This window comes from Nelusetta ayraudi, unplaced genomic scaffold (assembly GCF_046127955.1).
Source record: "Nelusetta ayraudi isolate G7.1 ecotype Tasmania unplaced genomic scaffold, CSIRO-AGI_Nayr_v1 ptg000135l, whole genome shotgun sequence".
NCBI lineage: Eukaryota > Metazoa > Chordata > Actinopteri > Tetraodontiformes > Monacanthidae > Nelusetta > Nelusetta ayraudi.
Genome location: NW_027466185.1, coordinates 13,856,391 through 13,879,206, shown reverse-complemented (window position 1 = coordinate 13,879,206; position 22,816 = coordinate 13,856,391). Strand labels below are relative to the sequence as shown.

The 22,816-nt window shown below is 47.0% G+C and overlaps 1 protein-coding gene across 5 annotated transcripts in view; it reads right to left on the bottom strand.

Moving 5' to 3' along the window:
* Positions 1–22,816, bottom strand: part of LOC142905042 (focal adhesion kinase 1-like) — a 46,255-nt gene that overhangs the window by 11,306 nt on the left and 12,133 nt on the right. For 3 of the 5 annotated variants that reach the window (XM_076051512.1, XM_076051513.1, XM_076051511.1), the window contains exons 2-18: positions 20,520–20,546; positions 16,795–17,039; positions 15,489–15,658; positions 14,362–14,449; positions 14,170–14,249; positions 13,960–14,022; positions 11,767–11,821; positions 8,200–8,340; positions 7,993–8,070; positions 7,775–7,882; positions 6,957–7,074; positions 6,783–6,813; positions 5,743–5,807; positions 4,360–4,377; positions 2,794–2,850; positions 866–963; positions 433–517 (exon numbers count right to left, since the gene is read on the bottom strand). In XM_076051512.1, the coding sequence (XP_075907627.1) occupies positions 433–517; positions 866–963; positions 2,794–2,850; positions 4,360–4,377; positions 5,743–5,807; positions 6,783–6,813; positions 6,957–7,074; positions 7,775–7,882; positions 7,993–8,070; positions 8,200–8,340; positions 11,767–11,821; positions 13,960–14,022; positions 14,170–14,249; positions 14,362–14,449; positions 15,489–15,658; positions 16,795–16,995 (1,456 nt within the window). In that variant the 5' untranslated portion in view covers positions 16,996–17,039; positions 20,520–20,546. Of the gene's footprint in view, positions 1–432; positions 518–865; positions 964–2,793; positions 2,851–4,359; positions 4,378–5,742; positions 5,808–6,782; positions 6,814–6,956; positions 7,075–7,774; positions 7,883–7,992; positions 8,071–8,199; positions 8,341–11,766; positions 11,822–13,959; positions 14,023–14,169; positions 14,250–14,361; positions 14,450–15,488; positions 15,659–16,794; positions 17,040–17,661; positions 18,712–20,519; positions 20,547–22,816 lie in introns of those variants that run through there. The other 2 variants (XM_076051509.1, XM_076051510.1) reach the window with 2 other exon arrangements.

Here is a 22,816-nt window from a genome sequence, read left to right as displayed (position 1 = left end):
GGCTTGAATGGAGCTACAGTATCTCCCCACACACTGATGAGCCTATGAGTTTCCTCCTCTGTCCAGGCACTGCTGTTTTCTACTGCTTCTGTCTGCTCCATCATGTTACAGCTCCGCACCTGGAATGGCGCCCTCTGGTGGGGCGCATTGGGTCTTGCGTCACGTAAAGTGACGTCACGGACGGTCAAAACCCATCGGTGTGTTTGGAGCTGTTCACACTGAGACGCATCTGTCCAAATGCCATTTGAAACGACCTCTCAAAAGTGGATTCAATCCGTTTTGCAAACGGATTTCATGACTGTTCAGACTACAAAAGAGCCATCCGGTTTCAATGTGGATGGGCTAAAAATTGGATTTTAGCTGGCAGTCTGAACGCGGCCTATTACTTCCACGTACAGGTAGACGTTTTAAAACCAAGATGACGCAACTCACAAGCTTCCTGGAGGAACTTTTCTCTGACGCTGTCCGATGTGCAGTTCTTACAGGTCTTGATGGCGACAGGTAGAGCCGGTTTGTCCTGCAGGAGCAAAAACAAAGTGAAATAATATATATATATATATATTTCAAACTTCAAATCTACACTTAAAGAGCATCACGTAACGTCAACACTCACAGCCCGGGACTATTTGGCTTTCGCAACACGCTAGAAGGCTGTCAAAGCTTAATGAGCATAATCTCGCTAAACACACTGGTGCTAAACAGTAGTTGGTCTTTATATGACAGGGGTGAAGAGCAGAAGGGGAAATATTTCAGCTTTAAACACGGCGGTGAGCTTCAGCTATAAAAGGAAATGGAAGTCAGTCTAGTTTCTGTCCCCTTGATATACGTTCATGTTTGCATGTTCACGTGTGTACGTTTCACATACCGGGCAGTTGTAGACTCCTTGGTGAACATCTCCAAACTGACCCTCACCGATGCAGCGGCCCAACTCTATCCTGTCCCTCTGGATCTCATAGTCCCGCGCTGGGAGAGAGGGGCGGAGGAGAGAAAGGGGGAGAGAAGTGAGATAAAGAGCTCTTTGTCTGTCCTAAAGAAATAAAAATCAAATAAGGTAATGGGCGAGCATAATGGATGCACATCAGCAGGACCAAACAGAGGGGATGACGCCAGGAGACTGTTTAAATTGCTGAAAGAGCAAAAAAAAAAAAAAACATAAGATATAATTTAAAAAGGATGCCTGGCAGCCACAGGCCTTCTTTGTGAAGTGCCTCCTCCACTGGCACCACATGAAACACATCACTGACACCAGATGGATAAATGTTAACCAAAATTTCATTCGATATATCAAGAATTATTCTCCTGGACACTAATATGCAAACATAAATTCAACTTTAAACTGGAGATGTATTCAGTTTAGGGATGCAAATTATCGCTTAATTCATTCATCGTTAGTTAATTGACCTCATCGATCGATTAACAATTAATTGATAAGCGGCAATTTTTCCTGGTAGCCTAAATTTCACAATGAAAAATGTGTGAGGAACACAATATTTAAGCCTTAAATAATGTTGAGGCTCCAATGTGACCCATTTTATTTTATTAGAAAACAGTAAAAACACCCTCAACATTTATCCTCTGACTTTAAGTTGACTTCTAATGGGTCACATTTCAACTTTTTGTAAAAGAAGTTGTTTAAAAGTAATTTGTTGTAGGTATGTTATGACCATCACAGTATCTACGGGTGAATTGCTCTTTCCTCCCACTACACTGTTATAATGATATTAACTATCCATGTGAAAAATGTTCAGTTAATTGCGACTAATTTAATTGAATCGATTAAATTCTTAATCGACAATTAATCGATAATTAATCAATTGTTTACATCCCTAATTCTGTTCTCTCAAGGAAACACACATTCAGAGAAAAACATCCACAAACACATTAAAAACAAAATGAATAAAAAACACCTCAAAGCATTCCGATGGAGGAGGAAGAGAGTGAGACGAACAGGTTTTACCTTCAACTTCTCCATAACTCACTGTGGTGGCGATGGGAGGAAGAGGAAGAAGAAAGGGATGAAAGGAAGGAAAGAGCCAAACAGCTGCCTTGAGACTGAAAATAGCTCCAACACACACACACGCACATGCACACGCACGCAAACTGTACAAACAGACCTGTTTCATAATCTACTGTTCAAACAAGCTGATGAATCAAAAACGGGGCTGATGTTGGCACAGTCAGGTTAAAAGAGGTTAGTTGCAAAGCCAGCGCTTTTTAAACAGCTTCACATCAGAGCACACGATACGCAGCAGCGGTTGGGATACGAACATCCTAAAGAAGACACGGGATTGGAAACACGTGTCCTCAGAGAGACGGACCAGAGAGACACTGGCACACAGATGGACATCAAAAAAAAAGGATTAGAGAAAGATAATAGTTTTCTGACTTAATACAACAAAATCGCCGGCACGTGATTGTGTGGTTTCTGTTGTTGTTTTCTAAATTATGATAAAGTGTAACAGCTGTAATGTGACACCAGCCAACCGGCCAAACTTTTTTTCAGCCTCCGGCTGTTTACATAAGACGCTTAAAGTGGCCTGGATTTAGTTCAGCCGCTAACCAAACCAAAAGCGGTTTAACGCGGCTCCGTTTCTGTTGCTCTCCGTGCAAATGAGGCTCTCGGGAGAAGATCCGCCCCTCCGCCCCGTCCCATCCCATCCCCGTTTACTTTGTTAGACGGCCGAGCGCAAACAAAAGCCCTGGACCGGCAGATATTCTCTTTGTGTTTACAAAGTTCTCCTGCGTGGCAGAAATGATCTTCAGCGTCAAAGAAAAGAAAGTCAAGGGACTTACTGGAGGGCATGGTGTATGTGTCCTCTTCATCCACTATCTCGGCATAGTCGTCAGTCTCTGAAAAGTCAAAAGACATCAGTCAGTAAGAGAAAGGGAACTGACACGGCAGGTCAATCACATGCACACGTTCTGGTCAACGTGCGTCCACGATCCAAGGCAGGATCCTGCGTAGACGACAGATAAACTTCCCCCGCGAAACTAGGAAATGATGAAATGCGAAGCTAACTTGTTGGGTTGAAAGAGCCTCTGCGCAAAGCACCACCCATTAAGCTCCTCTTTCCCTCTCCCCACATACACACGCACACAGAAGTGTAATAGAGAGGGTCAGCGGGAGCATATGTTGTGCATATCTGTCTGCGTGAAAGCAGCTGGCTGCAGCAGGGAGGAGAAGGACGGAAAAAAAAGAGACAAGACACCGAGGGAAAGCAGGAAGAGGGAGCACGTACAAGCAGCAGGGAGGGAGGGCGGAAGGAGGACTGGCTGAGGCAGAGCGAGCGGGAGAGGAACTGGGAGAGGACGGACGGTGGCTCGTCAGGGAGGGTTGGGGAGACAGCCGGCAGGAAGAAGAAGAAGAAAAAAGGCACGATGGACAGAGGCCATCCCCAAAACCAGATGGCCAATGTTTAAAATAAAATCAGTGTGCAGACTCAGCTGTTGGAAACAGGAGTCAAACATCTGCTGCCCGGAACGCCGTCGTAACAGCTTCACTCCGGGATTTATCGAGGGTCCACGGGAATGTGTCGTGGACCAGAAAGAAAAGAAAAAAAGAAACGCTTTTCGAATGCCTGCGGCGGATTTAATTAGGAGGACCAGTGGCGTTAGGTCACAGCACTTAGGTTTAATAAGCACCACCGCAGCAAAGCACGCACACATGTGAGGAGGAGCAAAACCCTGAGTTGCATCAGAGAAAACATATTTTTGGAAAATGTATTTACTGTTGTTGTTCACTCGAAAGCAAACCACAAGTCCTGCTGTTAGGGGTCGAACCCCGAGCAGTAATGTGTGCGTGTGATCTACTTTACAGTCAGGAATGCAGCCGCTCCAGAACCAGGCAAAGGCAAACGCCACACTGAAGTTTGGGTGAGTTTTGTGAGTACACGTGTACAAAATGTTTTCTGTGTGTATGTGGAGAGGAAAGGCTTGGAGGAGAAATGCCACTCTAGGTCACGCCACTGATGCAGCGCTTTCTTGTGTTATTCGCGGCTAAAACCACACATACTTGGAAACTACAAATGGAGGCGCACAGTGAAACAAAAAAAAAAGAGCCATTAAAATAGTAAAACCACAATAAACGGGAATGCTTCTTGTCATGGCTGACAGAGGAACGACACTAACAAGTGCTTAGCCAGTAATGATAAGTACATATATCACTGCATGTTTATGCAGAATACCATGCACGCATCCACACACACACACACACACACACACACACACACACACACACACACACACACACACACACACACACACACACACGCGCACACGCACATGCACAACCTTATCAAGATTTGCACCATTTTTGCAGCAAGCAAAGACAACAAAGAGTAAACAACAGTGAAACTTTACCATCCCCACTAAGATCTTCTGCAGGGTCCAGGAGAGCATGCAGGAAACGGGGCAGCAGAGAAGAACACAGTGGCGAGAAAGCAGCATGGACAGTAGAGAGGGAGAGGGAGAGAGAGGGAGAGAGAGAGAGAGAGAGAAAGAGAGAGAGAGAGAGAGAGAGAGAGAGAGAGAGAGAGGGGCAGGAAACAGAGGAGAGAGAGAAGAGAGAGAGAGAGAGAAGAGAGAGAGAGAGAGAAGAGAGAGAGAAGAGAGAGAGAGGTTAGTGCATGAAAAGCATTGAGTTGGATGTTGAAGCGTCTGCAAAAGCCAAAAACACTCAGAGAGTCGTTAGTGGAGGTCCAAAACTCCTCTGGTTAAAATGCTGCAGAAACAAACATAATGTAATTAATGTTGCACAGACACACCAGAGTCGAGGGACTCTGGTGTGCGTTTTTAAATAAAACACCCATTCTACGATCCTTATTTCACTCCTGTGCCTCCCATAAGAAGCTCCAGTCAGCAGGTACAGCCCAAAAAAAGAATTCTCAAATGTTAGAGACAAAGGCAAAACACTCAAAGAATTGTAACTCTCATCAGGCATTTCGTGCCTTTTTGTCTTATTTGACAGTGAGCAAAAACACACAAGCGGTTGATTTCAGTGAAAGATGAACAAGAAAAAGTGATTAGGATTAGTGGGGACAATCAGACGCCTGGGCAGAGGGAGCATCCTTCGAAAAGAAGTTCATGGTGCAGCAGATTAAAGTGTATAATTCAAAAGAGAAAAAAAATCTGTAATATTATGAACTCCCTCATTTAATGCAGATTTTCACTTCAGATGCAGGGAGGGAGGTAAAGTCTCCAGATTTTTATTTTTTTTTGCCACTGTTGTTGTTTTTGCTGGCAAAATGCAAACCAAAAAAACGCCACAATTGGGTCATAAACTGCTGCCACACCACGAGCCCGAGGATGCGGCCCTCTGCCGATGGGGGCCAATGAGAGCCGCGGGTACCATTGGGCGGCGAATCTGAACAGAAGACAAAGGGGAGGAGGAAACGCCGCGCCCTGGTTGGCTTAGGGGCCGTCGACGTCGCCAGGTCTGCGGACCAATCGGGCGGCCAAAGAGTCGCGGAGTGGGGAGGGAAGAGACAATGTGAATGGACGCGAGAAGGGAGGAAGTAAACACAGAGGGGGCGGGACGGAGGGGAGAGACGGACAGGGTGAGGCGGTTCAGATGTAGGGGGACACAGTGAGAGACACACACAAAAATAAAAATAAAAACAGCTGTTGGAGGAAATGGACAGAGAAAGAGAGAGAGAGAGAGAGACAATAGCTGGACAGAAGAAGGACAGAGTGGTTGTGAAGCAGTGGACGTGTGAGAGGAGACGTGTGCGCCGGGGGTCCTACCTGAAACAGAGATGGCTCGCACGCCGCTGCGGACCGCCTCAAGCTTCTTCTCGCTGTTGGACACTCTGGAGGACACAGTTAAAGACACAGCAGCACAGAGGGTGAAACGCTGAACTGGGGGAAAACAAAACAAAAAGGGGGAGCGGTACCTCCGTTAAATCCAAGCCACCCCCCGACTCTCCCCGACTCTCCCCTCCTTCAGCTGACTGCTACACTGAGAGTGGCTCTCGCAAATAAAAAAACCCTCCTCACTGTTCCAATTACCTCCCGAGTCTCCGAGTCATCTGAGCCCTGCCGCAGTCTGACTGACTGACTGACTGACAGCCAACCACAACGGGCAAGAGAGGAGAGGGACAGACAGGCGAGCAAGCGAGCGAGCGAGCGAAGGGGCCGAAGAAAGAAAAAGAAAGAAAGCAAGAAGAAAGAAAGGAAGAAAGAGGAGGAGACTGGCCCAGTGTTTAAAAAGCCAAAGTGGAAAGTATTTGGCTCCTAAACTTATCTCCTTATTTGACCGCAGGCAGAGGGAGGAGGAGGGGAACAAAAACACAGAGGTCTGACTTGAAATGAGCGAAAAAGCACAGAGAGCATTAGCTGAGGGCGCAACCTCAACACACACACACACACACACACACACACACACACACACACACACACACACACAAACCAGCTCCTATATAAACACACTGGAGCCTCGGCTGCGAAAACACTCGCACCCCCCCCCCCTGAAAGTCCACCAGGTCCTGAGGCACAAGTGGAAATGACAGCAGCTGAGTTCTTCTCAAGTGATTTCCCCGCGGACCAGCTGACATGTAATCACAATGAGACTCGTAGCTTCGTTATATTTGCATGACAGCAGAGGGAAGATGAGAAGAAAATTGCCTTAAGCAGCAAATATTGTGCTTTCACGGAAAATGAAAAATCAGATGAGAAAGGCTTTTAAAATAAATTGAATTAACTTGTTTCCTCCCGTTTGTTATGTGTCTGTCAGATCTACTTCACTGTGGAAAAAAAGACACACTGAATTGAAAAGCGGTTCTTACTTGGGGATGGACGGCAGCGCTCTTTCTCCCTCTAGAGGACAAAAACACACATCGTCAGGAAGAATCACGACAGGTCAGGTTGCTTTGCCAAATAAGCTTTCACTCCCTGTGCTTGGATGTGACAAAAACAGTTTTAACACACAACCCTCTGAGCGAGTGAGACAGGTCTCTCACCTTTCTGCACACTCACGATGAAGGAATGCGATTCGTTTGAGATGAGTCGGCAGTAACCATCGATCAAGTCCGCCAAGTTCTCGGCCATGGTCAGCGACGCCGTCGTCACCGTGAGAGGCTGCAGACACACGCACACATAACGTATTAATATAACATACTATGTCATAGGTCGCTGCTTCTTTGCTCTGTATATGAGCCACTACTGAAAAAAGATATTAGTCATGGTATTTTAAATATTGTCATGCAACCTTTTGCAAGACACGCACCCATAAACTGCACTTTTAATCAAGAACAAAGAGAACATTTTTACTAAACTTTTGACAAAATGGTCAAATACAGTACCAATGAGGCACATTTTGTACATTAATACATACATTTTTTACATTAATGTATCATTTTTTTTCTTTGGAAATTCTTCAAAATGCAAATTAGAAAACCTTCATGGAAGCACACAGAAAAACATGGCAGCACCAAGGGGTTTTCAGGACCAACCCAACCAGGCTATTTTAAAACTCACTTAACTCACCTCTTCCTTATAGTCAGTCTGCACAGACGCTGGCTGTGAGGTGAACCTGAATCTAACCTCAGACTTTTTCAACACAACCCTTAGTTTTGTTGCAAATATTCTTTGGGAATTTCAAAATTGACCACAAGTTTGGCTTTGCTTGAAAACATGGCAAACGTGAAGTAGGCACTTTCAAGCAAGACAGCTTTATGACTAGTGTCATAGAAGGTATGCAAATAAAAACAACATGCTGGTGTTTGAGACTGAACTGCAGTGGTTTTTCACCGTCTGTGAAGAGAAAAGGTGGCAGTACCTCAGCAGCTCCTGCCACGTTGAGCTGCAGCATCCCTTTCCTGTCCTTCTCCTCCATGGCCGAATACTGGATGGACTGCACTTGGTTAAAGTTGGCTAGATGTGTGGGCTGCATAACATTGATGTGGGAGAGGAATGAGAAATCAGTCGTGCCAGCTGCAAACTTCAGCACTCAAATGCGCTGTTCTAAGTTGCAGTCTTCTCGTGTCTGCAACTCACAGTGGATCCCTTGTCGGTGAGGTAACTGATCCCTTCCTCCGGCCCGATCGCCAGCTCGACCTGGATCACCCAGCTGGACTGTTGCAAGACAGAGGAGGGGACGAACGTGAGTGCAATACCTGATGCGACCAGAGGGGGGCAGGCTAACACTGCTGTTCAAGAGTTCCACACACACAGCGGAGCTGACGCGAGGGAAACCCAACCTACCCCCAGGGCACATTTGAAGCACTCCTTGTCGTAGCGGTAAATCGGCGCAAGGATCTCCAGGAACTTCTGAATGCACTGCTCGTCGTTGAGGTTGGCCACCTGTTTGAAGGTCTGCTGAATCAACTTGCGGAGAGTTTTGGCCTGAGAAAGAAATGTGGAGAAAAAAACTGTATTTGCTGAGAGGATTTTCAAGCTGCACACCTGAGGGCTAGTGTTGCCAACTTTTATTTTGAAAAATAAAGTAGGCCTCCTGCAGTGCTCGGGGTAACGACCTTCACAGGCTGGTGGCTTGCCAGTAGTGGTAAATCATCACTTAAAAATAGAGTTTCAAAAAAAGTATATGGTTCTCATAGTTTGAACTGCCTTGTTCCCAATAGACATTAGAAATAAGCCGAATGTTTAAACTGTACTGACATGTTTTAATTTAACATATTTTTGCACAACAATCAAAAAGTGCAGGATGGATGGCTTTTACAAAGGAATTAAGTGAATAAAGCTGAAAAGAACAAGCGTCCGATTCATAGCCCACAACTCTACGCAGCCAGCGCGCAGCTGTTGTGAATGGGTTGTGCAATGCTATTGCCTGCAGCTACGTAGATTACGGTTTTGAACGCAAACGCTATGGAAACGAATGTGAGTTTGCATCCAAAATAAATTTACGTTCAAGACTCAGAAATACGGGACAAACCCCGACCAGTATCGATTCTGAACGGGCCGCACCATTTCACTGTCAAATACGGGACAATTCTGTATTTTAAGGGACGGTTGGCAACTCTACTGAGGGCAGAAAGCAGAGGGAGCACAATGGTGTGTGTGTGTGTGTGTGTGTGAGAAAGGGGTGGCTGTGAGTGTGCGACACAGACATTGATTGACTAATAGGCCACTCTTGTTCCAATCAAATTGACCTTTAGCACCTCATTGCAGGGACGCTGCTAGTCCCGATCGATACTTAAACAAAGTCCGTCAATACGTTTGGTCGCCACTCAATTAAACGGCGCAGTCGGGCTTCTCTTCCTGCACATCTCACTACGCAAACACCAGATGTGTTTTCCCACAATTACACATTCACAGCAGATTTTTTTTTTTTTTTTTGTTCCAGTGGGCCTGTTAGATCATCCGGGAGGACAGATGGGGAGGTGACAGAAGGAGAACAATTCCACCAACATCATCCTGTTGTTGACAATCCGCTGTGCGCTTCATCACTCCGGACAGGGACAGTACAAAAACGGGCACACATACACACATCATCATAGATAATCTTCTTCATCTAATGTACACACGTCATAAAGATATATGTGAAACAGTCAGTCCTGACAAAAAGCCCTTTCTGTCAACCTTTACCCTCGCCACCATTATCACCACGACCTCGCACTGGAAATACACATTATGGAGGAGCTTTAAATGCAGGCAGGTACATGGTGGTTATATCTCCGGATCAAACGGCGCATTTGTTGAAAATACACATTTAGTCACTCACACACACACACACACACAAACACACACACACACACACACACACACACACACACACACACACACGCACAGTACATACTATAAATAGCTCCCGTATATAGATTAAGACAAAGATTAGAGGGGATTTGTGTGGTCTACAGACCGGGCTTAATAAAACGTGGATTTACAGTACAGTAGTAGCACATTAAGGTCATTCCACACAGAATAAAAGAACAGCTCGGGCCGAAACACGAGCGAATGAATGAAAATGCAAAGACGAACCTCGCGGAAGCGTCACAACGCTTTCGATTGGACCGCTGCGTCCATCCCTAAAATTCCACACGTCCGCAAACGCTGTCAGAGTGAAATTCCCGCCCTTCCTGACAGGAAATACTGACGCTGAGTGGCCACTGGCATTTTATCACCACGCTGACCACTGCAGTGCATGTGAGAGTTAGAGGTTAAATCACCTCTGTGAGACGATCCTTGATGGAGGCCACTGGGAGTTTTATCCCAACATTACTGGTCCAATAATCACTGTTGTGTAGTTTAATTAACTGAGAGATTATTACAAAACACATATGAGCTTTCTTCACTTTCTTTTCTTTTCTTTTTTTAACACCCACGCCTCTTGTCCTATTGATGAGTCATAAAGACTCTTGTTGTGCTTTGGACTCACTTGGGAGACAAGTGAGCTGGCAGGAAATTAGCTCCTTATTATTGATCAGCCCACTGATGCTGGCTGGACTCACCAGTTGCTTCTGTATTGATGGCTAAAATATGATAGGGGGATTTGTTGTGCATGTACTGTATGTAGTGCGACTTGGCATTTTGGCAATATGACAAAATGTCATTTTGAAACAAATGTGTTCCAAAGACGCAAAAAGACTTGGAGACAGACGGTTCGTCCTAACCAGGTTTATCATGTAAATCAAGTGAATGTCACTGCAGTTAAAACCAAATGAACTCACTCTAAATCCTGTTTCATGGAGTTTTGAGGATTTCATTAAGTTCTCAATCTGTTGACGGTAGAAGGGGGGCAGGCCACAAGGGGGACTACATGTGCAAACTTTGATCCGCTGCCACCAAAGGTCACTTTCTGCAAACCTCCAGCCTCGGCCTGTCAATACCCATGAACAGACTTTGCTCTTTATGATTCTTCCACCACGGCTCGGATCACTCAATGTTTATTGCCACTGCCATCTGCTGTGGGGGTTCGCCTGCGTGCCTGTGTGTGTGTGTGTGTGTGTGTGTGTGTGTGTGTGTGTGTGTGTGTGTGTGTGTGTGTGTGTGTGTGTGTCTGCCCCACTCCACTGAGGGAGAATAATCCCATTAAAAGTCTACCATTCTTTCACCAGAGTGGACGACACAAACCTAAATGACAGCTGCGCTCTTTTTCTCTCGCACACGTCTGCAAGAGCAGATGTGTCTGACACCTACGGCTTCACTTAACTAGGCTTCTTGTTGATGACATACATATTTTGTGCATAGGGACGGCTTTGTTTTGTTGAGGTAATGACTGTTTGCATTTACTGCCAGGTGCATTGTTTTCTTGTTTCTTTTTTTTAAACGGGCATTTCTGCCAGACCAAAGTTGAGGAGACGAGAGGAGCAGCTGATCGGAGGTGCTGAACAGACAGCGACCCCCTCCCACCTCATTGTTAGAAAGAGAAAGTGGGTTTAAACATGACCCAAGGGCGCCCCCCAATGCACCCCCTCACCCCCTCACACACACACACACACACACACACACACACACACACACACACACACACACACACACTTGAGGACGCCTTGCAGAGCATCTGTCTGCCTGCCTGCTGACATCTAGACCTTTTCGGGTCACTGATTCTTTACAACACACACACACACGCACACACACACACACACACACACACACACACACACACACACACACACACACTCACACACACACGCTCTAAGACCCCTTGCCATAAAACGCGTGCCGTAAATTTATCAATGACACAGACTCATTATGCAAGCACACGCCGCCACAACATGCAGAGTGAAATTTCAGGTCCCATATTATCACATGAATCAATCTTCAACTGCCCACCAGCCGGGTTCTTCTGACCCGTGCGCTCCTCTTTCTCACCTTCACTGAATCCAACAGATCTTTAGGGAAAAAGCGGCGCAGACCGACGTCCTTCCTGAAAGAGAGAGAAGAGCAGCGGGGTCAGGTTTGCTTCCTGAGGGCCGCTGCTGGGGAAGAGGCCGGGAGGCTTTATCTGATCACAGCAAATGATTCCGTCTTCCTTTCAGATAGAGAAGTTTGCCGCGGACGCCGCAGACAAACACTTTGGGCAGACAGGCCAAAGGAAGCGAGTGCTGAAGTGAAGTGCTGACTGCGGAGCGCTTCTCAAGTTTTCCTGAGAGACGAGACGAGGGGGCAGAGTGGGGGGGGATCTGAGAGTTGAAAGCGAGAGATTGAGAGCGGCCAGGAAGAGTGCGCTGCAGAGCAAAGTGGGGTGGGGGGGGGGGTCGGGGGCAAGGAAAGATGTGCATCGGCTAAAACAGGAAGCCAGCTAATGACTCAAACCTCTGTGGAGCAGAGGGATGACGAGGGAAGGGGTGAAGACTCTCAGTCAAGACAGAGTGTGTGTGTGTGTGTGTGTGTGTGTGTGTGTGTGTGTGGGGTATGGGGGGTTGGAGGGGTTACATCATCCTATTTCTCCACAACATATATCACGTTGGACTTTTTCAGCCACGGTGGGTGTCCAGTGTTGCCTTGTGGTTGCCCAAAGTGCCAGACTGCCTCACATCAAAACATTCATCTCTGCAGAGAGCAGAAGCCCCACCGCTGGGGAATTTCATCATCGTCATCATCATCATCATCATCATCATCATCATCATCATCATCATCATCATAAATCTTTTCAGTAGGGATGTCCCAATGACATTTCTTTAGTCCCTTGGTGATGACTTGACTCTTTGCTCAGTAAATAGAATGAATCAGTAAGTTCAGTTTCAGTAAACAACTAGAGCAAAATAAAAAGGGTAGCAGGCTAGCAGCTCAGTGTAGCAGCCCACGGCTAACACAGCTAACTTGTCTTTTCTTAAACTAGCGAGCGGCGTCTGCTGCTTCAAACCAGCTTTTGATTCAGTAGCGGCGCTGTATTCCTTATATTCTGACCAATTAAATTAGTTGTGTTATGGGAAGCTGTGTTGCTGCCACCACGTGAAACCATTAGCTTGCAGACTTTGAATTTCGCTGCGGGTCTGCATTCATCTTCCAACTCGTAGAATCGCCACACGGCCGACATAGCTGTTTTGTTTACAAATGTGGAGGCGTGCGGCCGGGCGGAAACCTTCGATCTCAACACGTCACATTTTGAACGCAGATCGGCGGATCACTGATCTAATAAAATATGCTAAACCGGCACGCCGATCCCATCCAAATGATCTCTACTCTCATCCCTACTTTCCAGCTCAGTGGTAAAGAGGTAGCGTGTCTGCCCTGAGACTGGTAGGTTGTGGGTTCAATCCCTGGCCAGGTCATAGCAAAGACTGTAACAATGGTCCCTGTTGCCTCCCTGCTTGGCACTCAGTATTCTGGGTTGGAATGGGGGGGGGTTAAATCACCCAATGAAATGTGGAAAAATTTAGCATCCTTCTGGATGTGACAATCAATGGGACTTTAACTTTCCCTTCCACCTGGTTTTAAATATGCCTGGCCCCCGAGTAGGGACACTGAGGGAGGGACAGATGGAGAGGAGACAGACAATAAAAGGCAGCACGGGAGACGGATGGTGGAGGGAAACGAGAGACAAAACTCGGTGCGGAGACAGAGGGCTTTCTTCTCGGGTAATTGGAGCGCTCGTTAGGACGGGCGGGACAGAAAAGACCGATTTCTCCGGAAAGGGGGTGGACGGGGGCGGCGGGCTCGGCTCATTAGAATGAGATCAATGCCTGGCCTCGTTAGTCAGAGTTTGTTCACGCTCCTCATCGAGACTCATCTACAAAGAGGGGCGGACACAGCAGAGAGTTCACGCTCACGACAGAGCCACCAGTCGCACGTTATTCCGGGAACAACAAGGAATGACGACTGCGGCCAGACTGAACAAGACAACAGAAATGCTGTCTGAGCACAACCAAACTGCATTATTTTTAACCATCCTGTGTCCTAAAAACTGTTTTCCTCTTGACGGATTTCTAGGAACTGTAACACGGATTCAACAACCAGAGGGCTGCTAGGTTAAAACATGCAACTGGGAAGTGTGTGTGTGTGTGTGTGTGTGTGTGTGTGTGTTAGTGGGGGGGGGGGGTGAGATAAACGGAGAATACTTACTCAAGTAGTTCATAGTTGGACTTCTTATCCAGGGCGTTTCCTCTCATCTCTTTGAAGAACCGCCTGGAAGGGGAGTTGGGTCAGAGGTATTCGCAAGGCGAAAGGAACGGCTCAATAAACGTTTAGGAAAAAACAATTTGCAGCCAGTCATCGCGGGTCAATCGTCAGCGGCGGTCGAAAGAAAGAGGCCGACAGCAACGTTCTGCCTACCTGATCTCCAAACAGCCCAGTTTGAGGGCCACGTCCTGCTCCACCTGTTCCCCGATCTCCGTCATGTAGTCATTTTTCACCTGGACGACACGGAGAGACACGCAAGAAAGAAGGGAGCCCGAGTCAAACACAAAGGAAAAGAGCAAGGTTGCTGCTCCCAAGAGTCAGAGAGCCAAACTGTCTGTCTGGTACCTGATGGTAGAAGTAGCTGAGCGTAGGCTTGTCCTCTGTAAACTGCTGCACAAAACCCTTTGGAAGATACCTGATTCGTAACTCATACCTATTGGAAGACAAACAATGGAGAGTGTGAGTGTGTGTGTGTCAGCTACAATTTCATTTTTCATTTTAAATAGCATCGACATGTCTGAGCCTTGCAGCTCCAACTCTTTGATGCAAACAGGGCAATAAATCCAACCCGCATTGCACAAAGTGGAGACACAGAATGATGGGAAGCTCTTAGCAGAAAATGCTAAATAAAATGGTAACTGTACTGCACTTCTATAGCGCTTTCCCAGCACCTGGAACGGTACCCCAAAGCGCTTCACAAAGGCCTCTCATTCACCCATTCACACACCGAGGCGCTGCCAAGCCCCACTGGGCTAAAATGATATCACAAGAGCGAAATTGAGGGCAAGTGCAAAGACGTGCGGCGGCGACGCAGTCAAAGACGTGGAGAGCTGTTGACTTAGTCGGACAAAGCCGGCATCTGCTTCCCTCTCTCTTTATGTCCACAGTGCAGAAAGGCCTCCAGCTCACAAAGGCATTAGCAACAGGACGAGCACAATGTGCATAATACACGCCAGTGAATTAACATCTAAACTGCCCACACAAACACAAACCCGCGCTGCACACAGCGCCTCCTGCCGCTGCCGCAACAATCTGCCTTGTGTGGCAGGCGACAAACCGCTTGGATTTATTCAAAGGTCCCATGTTGTGCAGTATTGATTTTATAGACCTTTTCTAACAATGACTGGTGTCGCTAGTGGCACAATGAAAATGTGCTCTGTAACATGCAGTTGTGAAATTCAGGGCTTTGTGATGTCACAAAGGCCACCTCAGGTTTGCCTCGTCATTTGTTGATGTCCCCTTCCAAACCTGTGGGACCGAAAACAAAGCATCACTTTGGAGATGGAGATCTGCATGTCTCTTTTAAAGTAGTGTTCAGAGACAGTAAGGTTATTTCCAGAAACAGGAAAATGGGCATAAGATTCCCATCTTATCAGTTAGACGACCAAACAAATGTCGACTTGAAATAAAGGGGATAACGCGTCCCATTGTGCTAGCGTAATTATGTCCGGCCTTGGCTGCTTCTCTCTTACCTCCACTCGTCGTTTGGTCGCGCCTGCTCATATTTCTCCCTGACATGGGACACGCCCATATCTGGGTGGAGCCAGTGCACCTGGTCCCTGAACTGGCCGTTGCTGAGACGCAGACCAAAGCAGGACGTCCAGCGGACTTTGTGGATGTCCAAAATCTTTTGGATGATCCCCTGGAAGGAAGAAGAAAATCACAAAATGGTTGAGGTGAATTTAAACTCTAAAGTGTCCATAGGTGTGTACGTGAGTGAACTGGTGAGATGAACTGGCGACTTGTCCAGGGTGTCACCCTGCCTTCGCCCTATGACAGCTGGGATAGGCTCCAGCAGACCCCTGTGACCCTGAGCTCGGGAATAAGCGGGCACTGAAATGGATGGATGGATGGATGGATGGATGGATGGATGGATGGATGGAAAATGCAATGTGAAACATACATACTAGAAACTACAATGTTTTCATTTTAATTAATATAATTAATAAAATAAAATTTCATAATTCAAACGGAGAACAGTTTAAGTGAAACCAATCTATTTCTCCCCATTTTCCAGAACTGGTTCTAGTCGCCTCAAGTTTGAAGTGTGAAAGCAGGTTCATTGCTGAGCTGAGAAACGATGTTGGGAGGACAGTCGACAGAGAGGTGGGTCAGCCTGGCGGCCCTCAGCCGTGCCGGCTGCGCTGCGTCTGACATTTTGCATCAGGTCATGGAGGGCACACATCTCGCCGTGTGTGTAGGTGATAGGAAGTGATTTAAAATGACGTACCGGCCCAAACGAGTTGACAGACATCATACAAGCACGCACACACACACACACACACACACACACACACACACACACACACACACAGCAAGCGCTCTGTGCATTGCCATGCAAAGTGCTGTGGGGGTTCTGACCTAGATACTGCAGCAAAGGGGGAAAGTGAGGAGCGGGTGGGAGGAGGAGAGGACGGAGGAGAGGACGGAGGAGGAGAGGATATCTGCGGTGACACGTCGTGTACGAACACTAAACTTTGAGCGGGGCTTAAGTAGTCGAGTGCGTCGTGGGACACGCGCTAAAAGCACGCCACCAAGATGCTACACAAGCACTGGAGCACGCAGACGTGAGAAGTGTGCAGCAGGCGAGGACATGATATAGTTATTTGCAAGCAAAGTATTCACAGAGCGCTCATTTGTTGTGGTAGACAGTAGACAACTTGGAGTTTTGCATTTAAACTGGAAATGTTAGCATGCTTTATTAGCATCTGGCCTGCTAAAACGATCACGTTCCAATGCAAACACCTCTCAAGACAGCTTTCAGCGCGGGTCTCTTACCCTGACGTCCGTGGCGTCTCCATAGCGGATGTTGGAGGACCAGCAGCTGTTCTCGGTGTTGGTCTCGAAGTGGTGGAAGACTTTCAGCACCCGGTCCACCGAGCCCACCAGGGTCCGGTCCGACCCCCCCGCGCTCAGCCGCGACTTGGCGTCGCCCAGGAAAGCATGGTTCAGGTTGGGGTCGAGGTAGGCCGTCGCCATGGTTTTCCCTGCTGACACTGCCGCCGCTAGGTGTCGGTCATATTCTGGGGCAGGAGGAGGGAAGTGAGAAGATTCATCGGAAAGTTAACTCTGTGAAAGTGAAGCAAACGTAAAGCTTGTTTTCCCACTTCCTGCAACCGACTCTGGCATCGCTTTGATCAAACTTTGCCGCGCCATGTGTCCGAAAAGCAAGACGAATACTGCAAAAACAACAATGGGAATGCCAGAGAGAGAAATCCTTGCGGTGGGGGTCAGGGCTAAGTGTGCGCACACCTGCGACTGTGACACAGAGAGAAGACAATGCTCTCCCCCGGCTGACGTTCTTCCTGAGCAAGGAGCTACGGCATCGACACGCTTCCTGCAGTTTAATGGCAATATAATCTGGAGAGGCCCTGGCATGCATCACCGGGCGATGCATTCAAGTGCAGGTCACTCAACTGCATCCAAAAAACACAGCAGGATCTAGTTTTCACACTCTTTAATGCCCTTTAAGTGAAAATGAGGTGTTGTAACACAGTAGTAACACTTTCAGTAGCGACTCTGGCTGCACACCAAGTCAGTTCCCATGGAGTCAGATGTCACTTATTTTTCTTTCTGGTGTGCATGTGCGTGTGTGTGTGTGTGTGTGTGTGTGTGCGTGCCTGCAAAGACCCTTTCCATTCATACCTCTGTCCCAGCACATGGGGAAGGGGCTACAGCCACTCATCGCCATGGAAACACATGTCTGCTCTGCTCTGTGGCTGCCCGCGCTCAGGACGGACCGACAGCTCGTCGTCTCGCAACCGCGCATCGCACACACACACGGACACAGACACAGACACAGACACACACACACAGACACACACACACACACACACTCTCTCTCAAGCTCGCTGGGATTCTGCTGTGTGTGGTGGCTGTAACACAAACCCAGAAGCGCTGGGGTTGCGATAGTGCTGCGAGAGCATGCACACACACACACACACACACACACACACACAGACACACAGACACACACAGACACACACACACACACACGCAGTCTGACTCCGAGGCAGAAGCCTTTGTCTCCGGCTTTTGTCAACAGCTTCGTTAGCCAAGAGTTACTTCTGGAGTGGAACAACGCTCAGTCCCCGAGCGAGCCAAGTTTTCTGCAGCGCTGACGCTCTGCACGGAGAAACAGAAAAGTCCCGTCCATCTCATCTCCTGCTCCCCGCTGCAGCTCCTCCTCCAGCTTCATTTACGCTCCATTCTGCGTTGCTTTTCTCCTCTACCTTCCCCAGTTTTCAGGAGGACATGCAAAAGAGTTGCGAAGCCAGTTGTCACCAGCAAACTATATTGTTCCCGGCACCTCTAATTACTCCTCAGTGGCTCCGGTCTGGTGACAGCACGCTGTTTGTCTTTGTTTTCCCAGCGTTTGCGCACCACCCGCTGCACCCCATAGTTACGCAGTTACCCTGGAAGAGTCCAGGGAAGAGACTTCTGCTTATTTCGGAGCGGCGATGAGAGACAATAAGGATCCTCTGCGGCTGAAATCTGCAAAGTCCATCCAGCCCAGTTCGGTCAGGCAAAGAGGGGGCGTCCAGAAAGAAAAAAAAGTTTTCTTCTTCTTCTTCTTCTTTATGTAGGGCGAAAAACAAAGTTGTGAGAAGAGATGACTGAAGTGAAACAAACAGAGAGGCAGAGGAGACAGACGGGGAAGTGCACCACCGACTGCTTCAGAATGAAAGCAGGGACTAAGCGGGCGAGAGTGGCGCAACTGAAAGAAAGTTGAGTGGAGAAAGAGCGAGATCAGGGGTGAGAGAGGGCTGCCGGGGAAGCAGGAGGGGCTTCAAACTATTAATATGCTAATCTCCCTCTGCTCCCCTGTGCCCCGCCAATGACACGCACTCCCGCTTCTGTTTTTCGACAACGGCCTCAGATCGTCGAGGAGTTTGGCACAAACGCAGCCAGACGATTGGAGAGAAATGTCACTTTACATCTGGCAACAGCAACAGGCAGCTTCTGTATTTTTGAGTCATTGAGTCACGCGGAACTGGTGGGGCTGTCAGGAAAAGACGTCAGTCAGCTTTCCGTGCCCCTTGTGACATCACAGAGGCCTGGTTTCCAGAATTGCTCTGACTTTCTAAAAGTAGTGCAAGTTAATGAGGTGAAAGGAGATTTTTTTTTTTTTTTCTGAGTTCACTGACAGTTTCCAGACTCAGCTGACTGCTTGACTCTGAGCTAACACTGATTCACTCAACTGTGCATAATATGGTACCTTTAATTTTTTTTTTTTTTAAAGATCAGTTACTCTCATCATCTTTGGATATCTATAAAAGTGAGGTGAGCCAAAGCTGAAAATGCTTTTTCAAATCATTTTTTGCACATTCCCAACAAACCTCCTCATCAATGTCTCAAATTCCTTTTACGGAGAAGATATCTGATTCTCTCAAAGTTGAAAAAGAAAAGTTCTAAAGGATCTGGTCCAAATGGACTGAGTACGTAAAACTAATTAGATCTGATTTCATATGAATGTGCTTGTGTCTTGTATAAACCTGTCCTCCTTTCTGATGTGACACTTGGATGTTGTGAAGTGGTGGTTTCGTTATCGTTATTGTTTTCATCGAAAACAAGTGACAGTCCGAAAAAAATAAATAAATAAAAAAGGCAAAGTGGACAAAATCTCATGAACCTTCAGTGATGGTCTTTCTATATGTCCTGGAATGACTAAGTCTGTAATGAATGTATGCAATGGAAATGTGCCTTTCCAAATAAAAAACATCTCTCAAATTGCAGTCGCTGCATAGCCGGCGCCCTGCTGTTGCAGCACCGGCGGCACTGAGGATGTGACCCGAGCCTCCTGCGGCCAGGTGGCGTGAGCGCCGCACATCTCGCCGCGTCTCCGCCAAACACATGCCAGCCTCCATTCATCTAACAGACACTTATATGGCCGTGGCAACAAACGCCCTGCCGGCTGGCAGAGGCGGCCGGCGTGCAAAAAACGCTCTTCACGGCGAGTTGGATGCCTTTGTGTGCGTCCGCCGCACATGCCGGTTTCCTATCGTTTGTGCTCTAATTTAGGCTACCGGCTATTGTTATGAAAATCCAGCAGGAGCGGGGAGAGTGTTTAAAAGGGTGTGCCTGTGTGTGTGCGTGCATGCGCGCGCGCGTGTGTGTGTGTGTGTGTGCCATTGAGAGTCTTTTGTCAGGGGCCCGGATGCTGCCGTGAATGGGAAGCTCTGCTCTGGAAGTGTGCCAAACTGTGTGCGTCTCTCTCTTTCTATATGTCACTGGACTTTTTTTCTTTTTTTTTTACCAACGCACAATCAGTCACAGAGGGCAGGAAAGGCCCCATTCACCATTCTAAAGTAAAAAAAATAATAATAAATGAAGAGATGCAATGAAAGGCCCCCCTGCAAATATCTGTTCTCCCTTTTCCACTGCACCACCGGGAACGATAAGTGAGTGTGTGTGTTTGTGTGTGTGTGTGTGTGTGTGTGTGTGTGTGTGTGTGTGTGTGTGTGTGTGTGTGTGTGTGGCAGGAGGTCGTCAGTGCTGCTCACCTGTGTAGTAGGCAATCCTGGAAATATCTGAAAGACAAAACACAAAAACAAGAGTCACCATTTCCATTTGGACAGACGGACAGACAGACAGACAGACACACAGATAGATAGATAGATAGATAGATAGATAGATAGATAGATAGATAGATGAACTCTCAACATTAACAGAGACTCAGAGTAATGACTGTGTAATAACGCATCATATCCTGTTACACTGCACTACACTTTCAAGGACCATGTTCTACCTGGTACTGCTGCACCTATGTTTCTTCCTTTTCTTGTTACAGTATATATGCAGACTGGTATATATTGTTTTTATATTTATGTACTGTGTATGTTGCATATGTTATTGTATAATTGTATATATTGTGTTGTATTTTTATATAATGTATACTTGTATATAATTTTTTAGTGTTTACTGTCTTTTATTTAGTTTCTTAATCTACATACAGAGAACGCAGACAAACTGGAGTCAAATTCCCTGTTTGGCGTGCACAAACTTTGTCAATAAAGCTGATTCTGAGATAGATAGATAGATAGATAGATAGATAGATAGATAGATAGATAGATAGTGAATTTCATGCATTAGAAACATTCTCCGACAACAATATGTGTCTCCGTCCTGGCCATCAATTCATTTCCTGATCCCAGCTCTGACGTGTGCGTGGCAGCCAGGTATTGAACTTCAGTTAAATTGTCGATGGCTGGATCTATTTCCCAGCCTTTTGGGCCGGATAAAAGCAGCGGTCTAACTCTATTAGCGCGGACGAGGTACTTTAAGCGCCATCGATACCGAGGCTCCCCAGCTCCCACAGGAAGTCCAGCAGCAGGAGAAGCCTTTTGAAAACTTGACACCCTGTTAGAGCACTGATAGAGGCTGTGGTGCACGGCAGGAGGAAGGTCAGGAGGAGGAGGACGAGGAGGAGGAGAGGTTCTAAGTGGTGCTGGAGACACCGTGATGTGCACACACACACACACACACTCAGAGGTTATTGATAACGATGATGTAATGCCACGGAGGAAAAGCCACACAACCAAAGGGAAATGGCAGCAAGGTGACTCATAGCGGTGCAGACGATACGGAGAAAGGCCCTGCAATACGAGAGCAGGAGTCTGCGCTAAGTGGGCGTCGGCATCTTCTTTTTAATGCAACGTGATCGCAACTGGAATAACTCATTTGCTCAACGATGAATGAGAGGCTTTGATGTGGCTGCATCGATCAGGTAACATGATGAATGTGCATTCATCTGTATTAAGCTGTGCTGCTGACTAATCTCCCCCCTCAACTTTCATAAAACTTGATTTGGGTGTTGATAAATGAAATAAAAGCATTGATACCAATATGCCTGATGAACTCCGCTCGCTGCCTTCCCCCTGCTGGTGCTTTGCACACTCTGAAACTCTGGCCTTTTCATGTCTGAAGATTAGAGGGCAGGGGAAAAACCCCTGACTGATGTCTCCATTTAAATAATCACTTGCAAAACATTTCTTTTTTCATTTCCCGGAACTCGACTCTTCTGGTTATTTGCTTTTCATCTACTCGTCTTTGTCCAAGCGCGCTGATTCCTGATGGGATTTTATTCACTGTAAAAACCTGCTGCAGGGCTTCTGCAGGATGAAGCAGGGTGCTAATGACACGGCGCTCCGTTCAGCGCCCTCCCTTGGATCAAAGAGAGCCGCCAGCTTCTCTATCAGCCCAAACACCTGCTCCTCACGCCTTTTTTTTTTTTTTTTTTTTTTGTTTGATGTGATCAAAAGCGTATTGTTCCACCTCAGTCCGAGCCAAACAGGTGCACGCGACATCGGTACAACTTCAATTTAACACAGGTGCGAGGAAATCAGCCTGCTTTCATTCAGCCAGCGTTGTAATTTAGCAGTTGTGCAAATGCCGTCCCTTGAAACTACCCTCAAACTACCTCCTCTCAGCATGGAGGAGAAATGTCCAAGTGCAAAGCTCCACATCTATTTCTTATATTCATATTTCTATGTATACTAACATCTAGAGTATCTTCCAGTGGATGAATGAAGTGCAGTTGAAGCATCTATCTACTATTTCATTTGTATTTCGGTACACGTGACAAATAAAGACTCACTCCATTCCATTCCATCTAAATATGCACTGGCTGCTTCTGAAAGACTTGTGTAATGCTGGTTAGAAACAAAATAAGAAGTAAGTTGGGTTTGATAACACAACACCTTCTTTTTCTCGACGCTCCGTTTTGCTTTTAAAATAAACTAGAGCGAACGTAAGCAGCCCTAACTACTGTTTTGGCTGTACACTCTGGACTTCCACACAA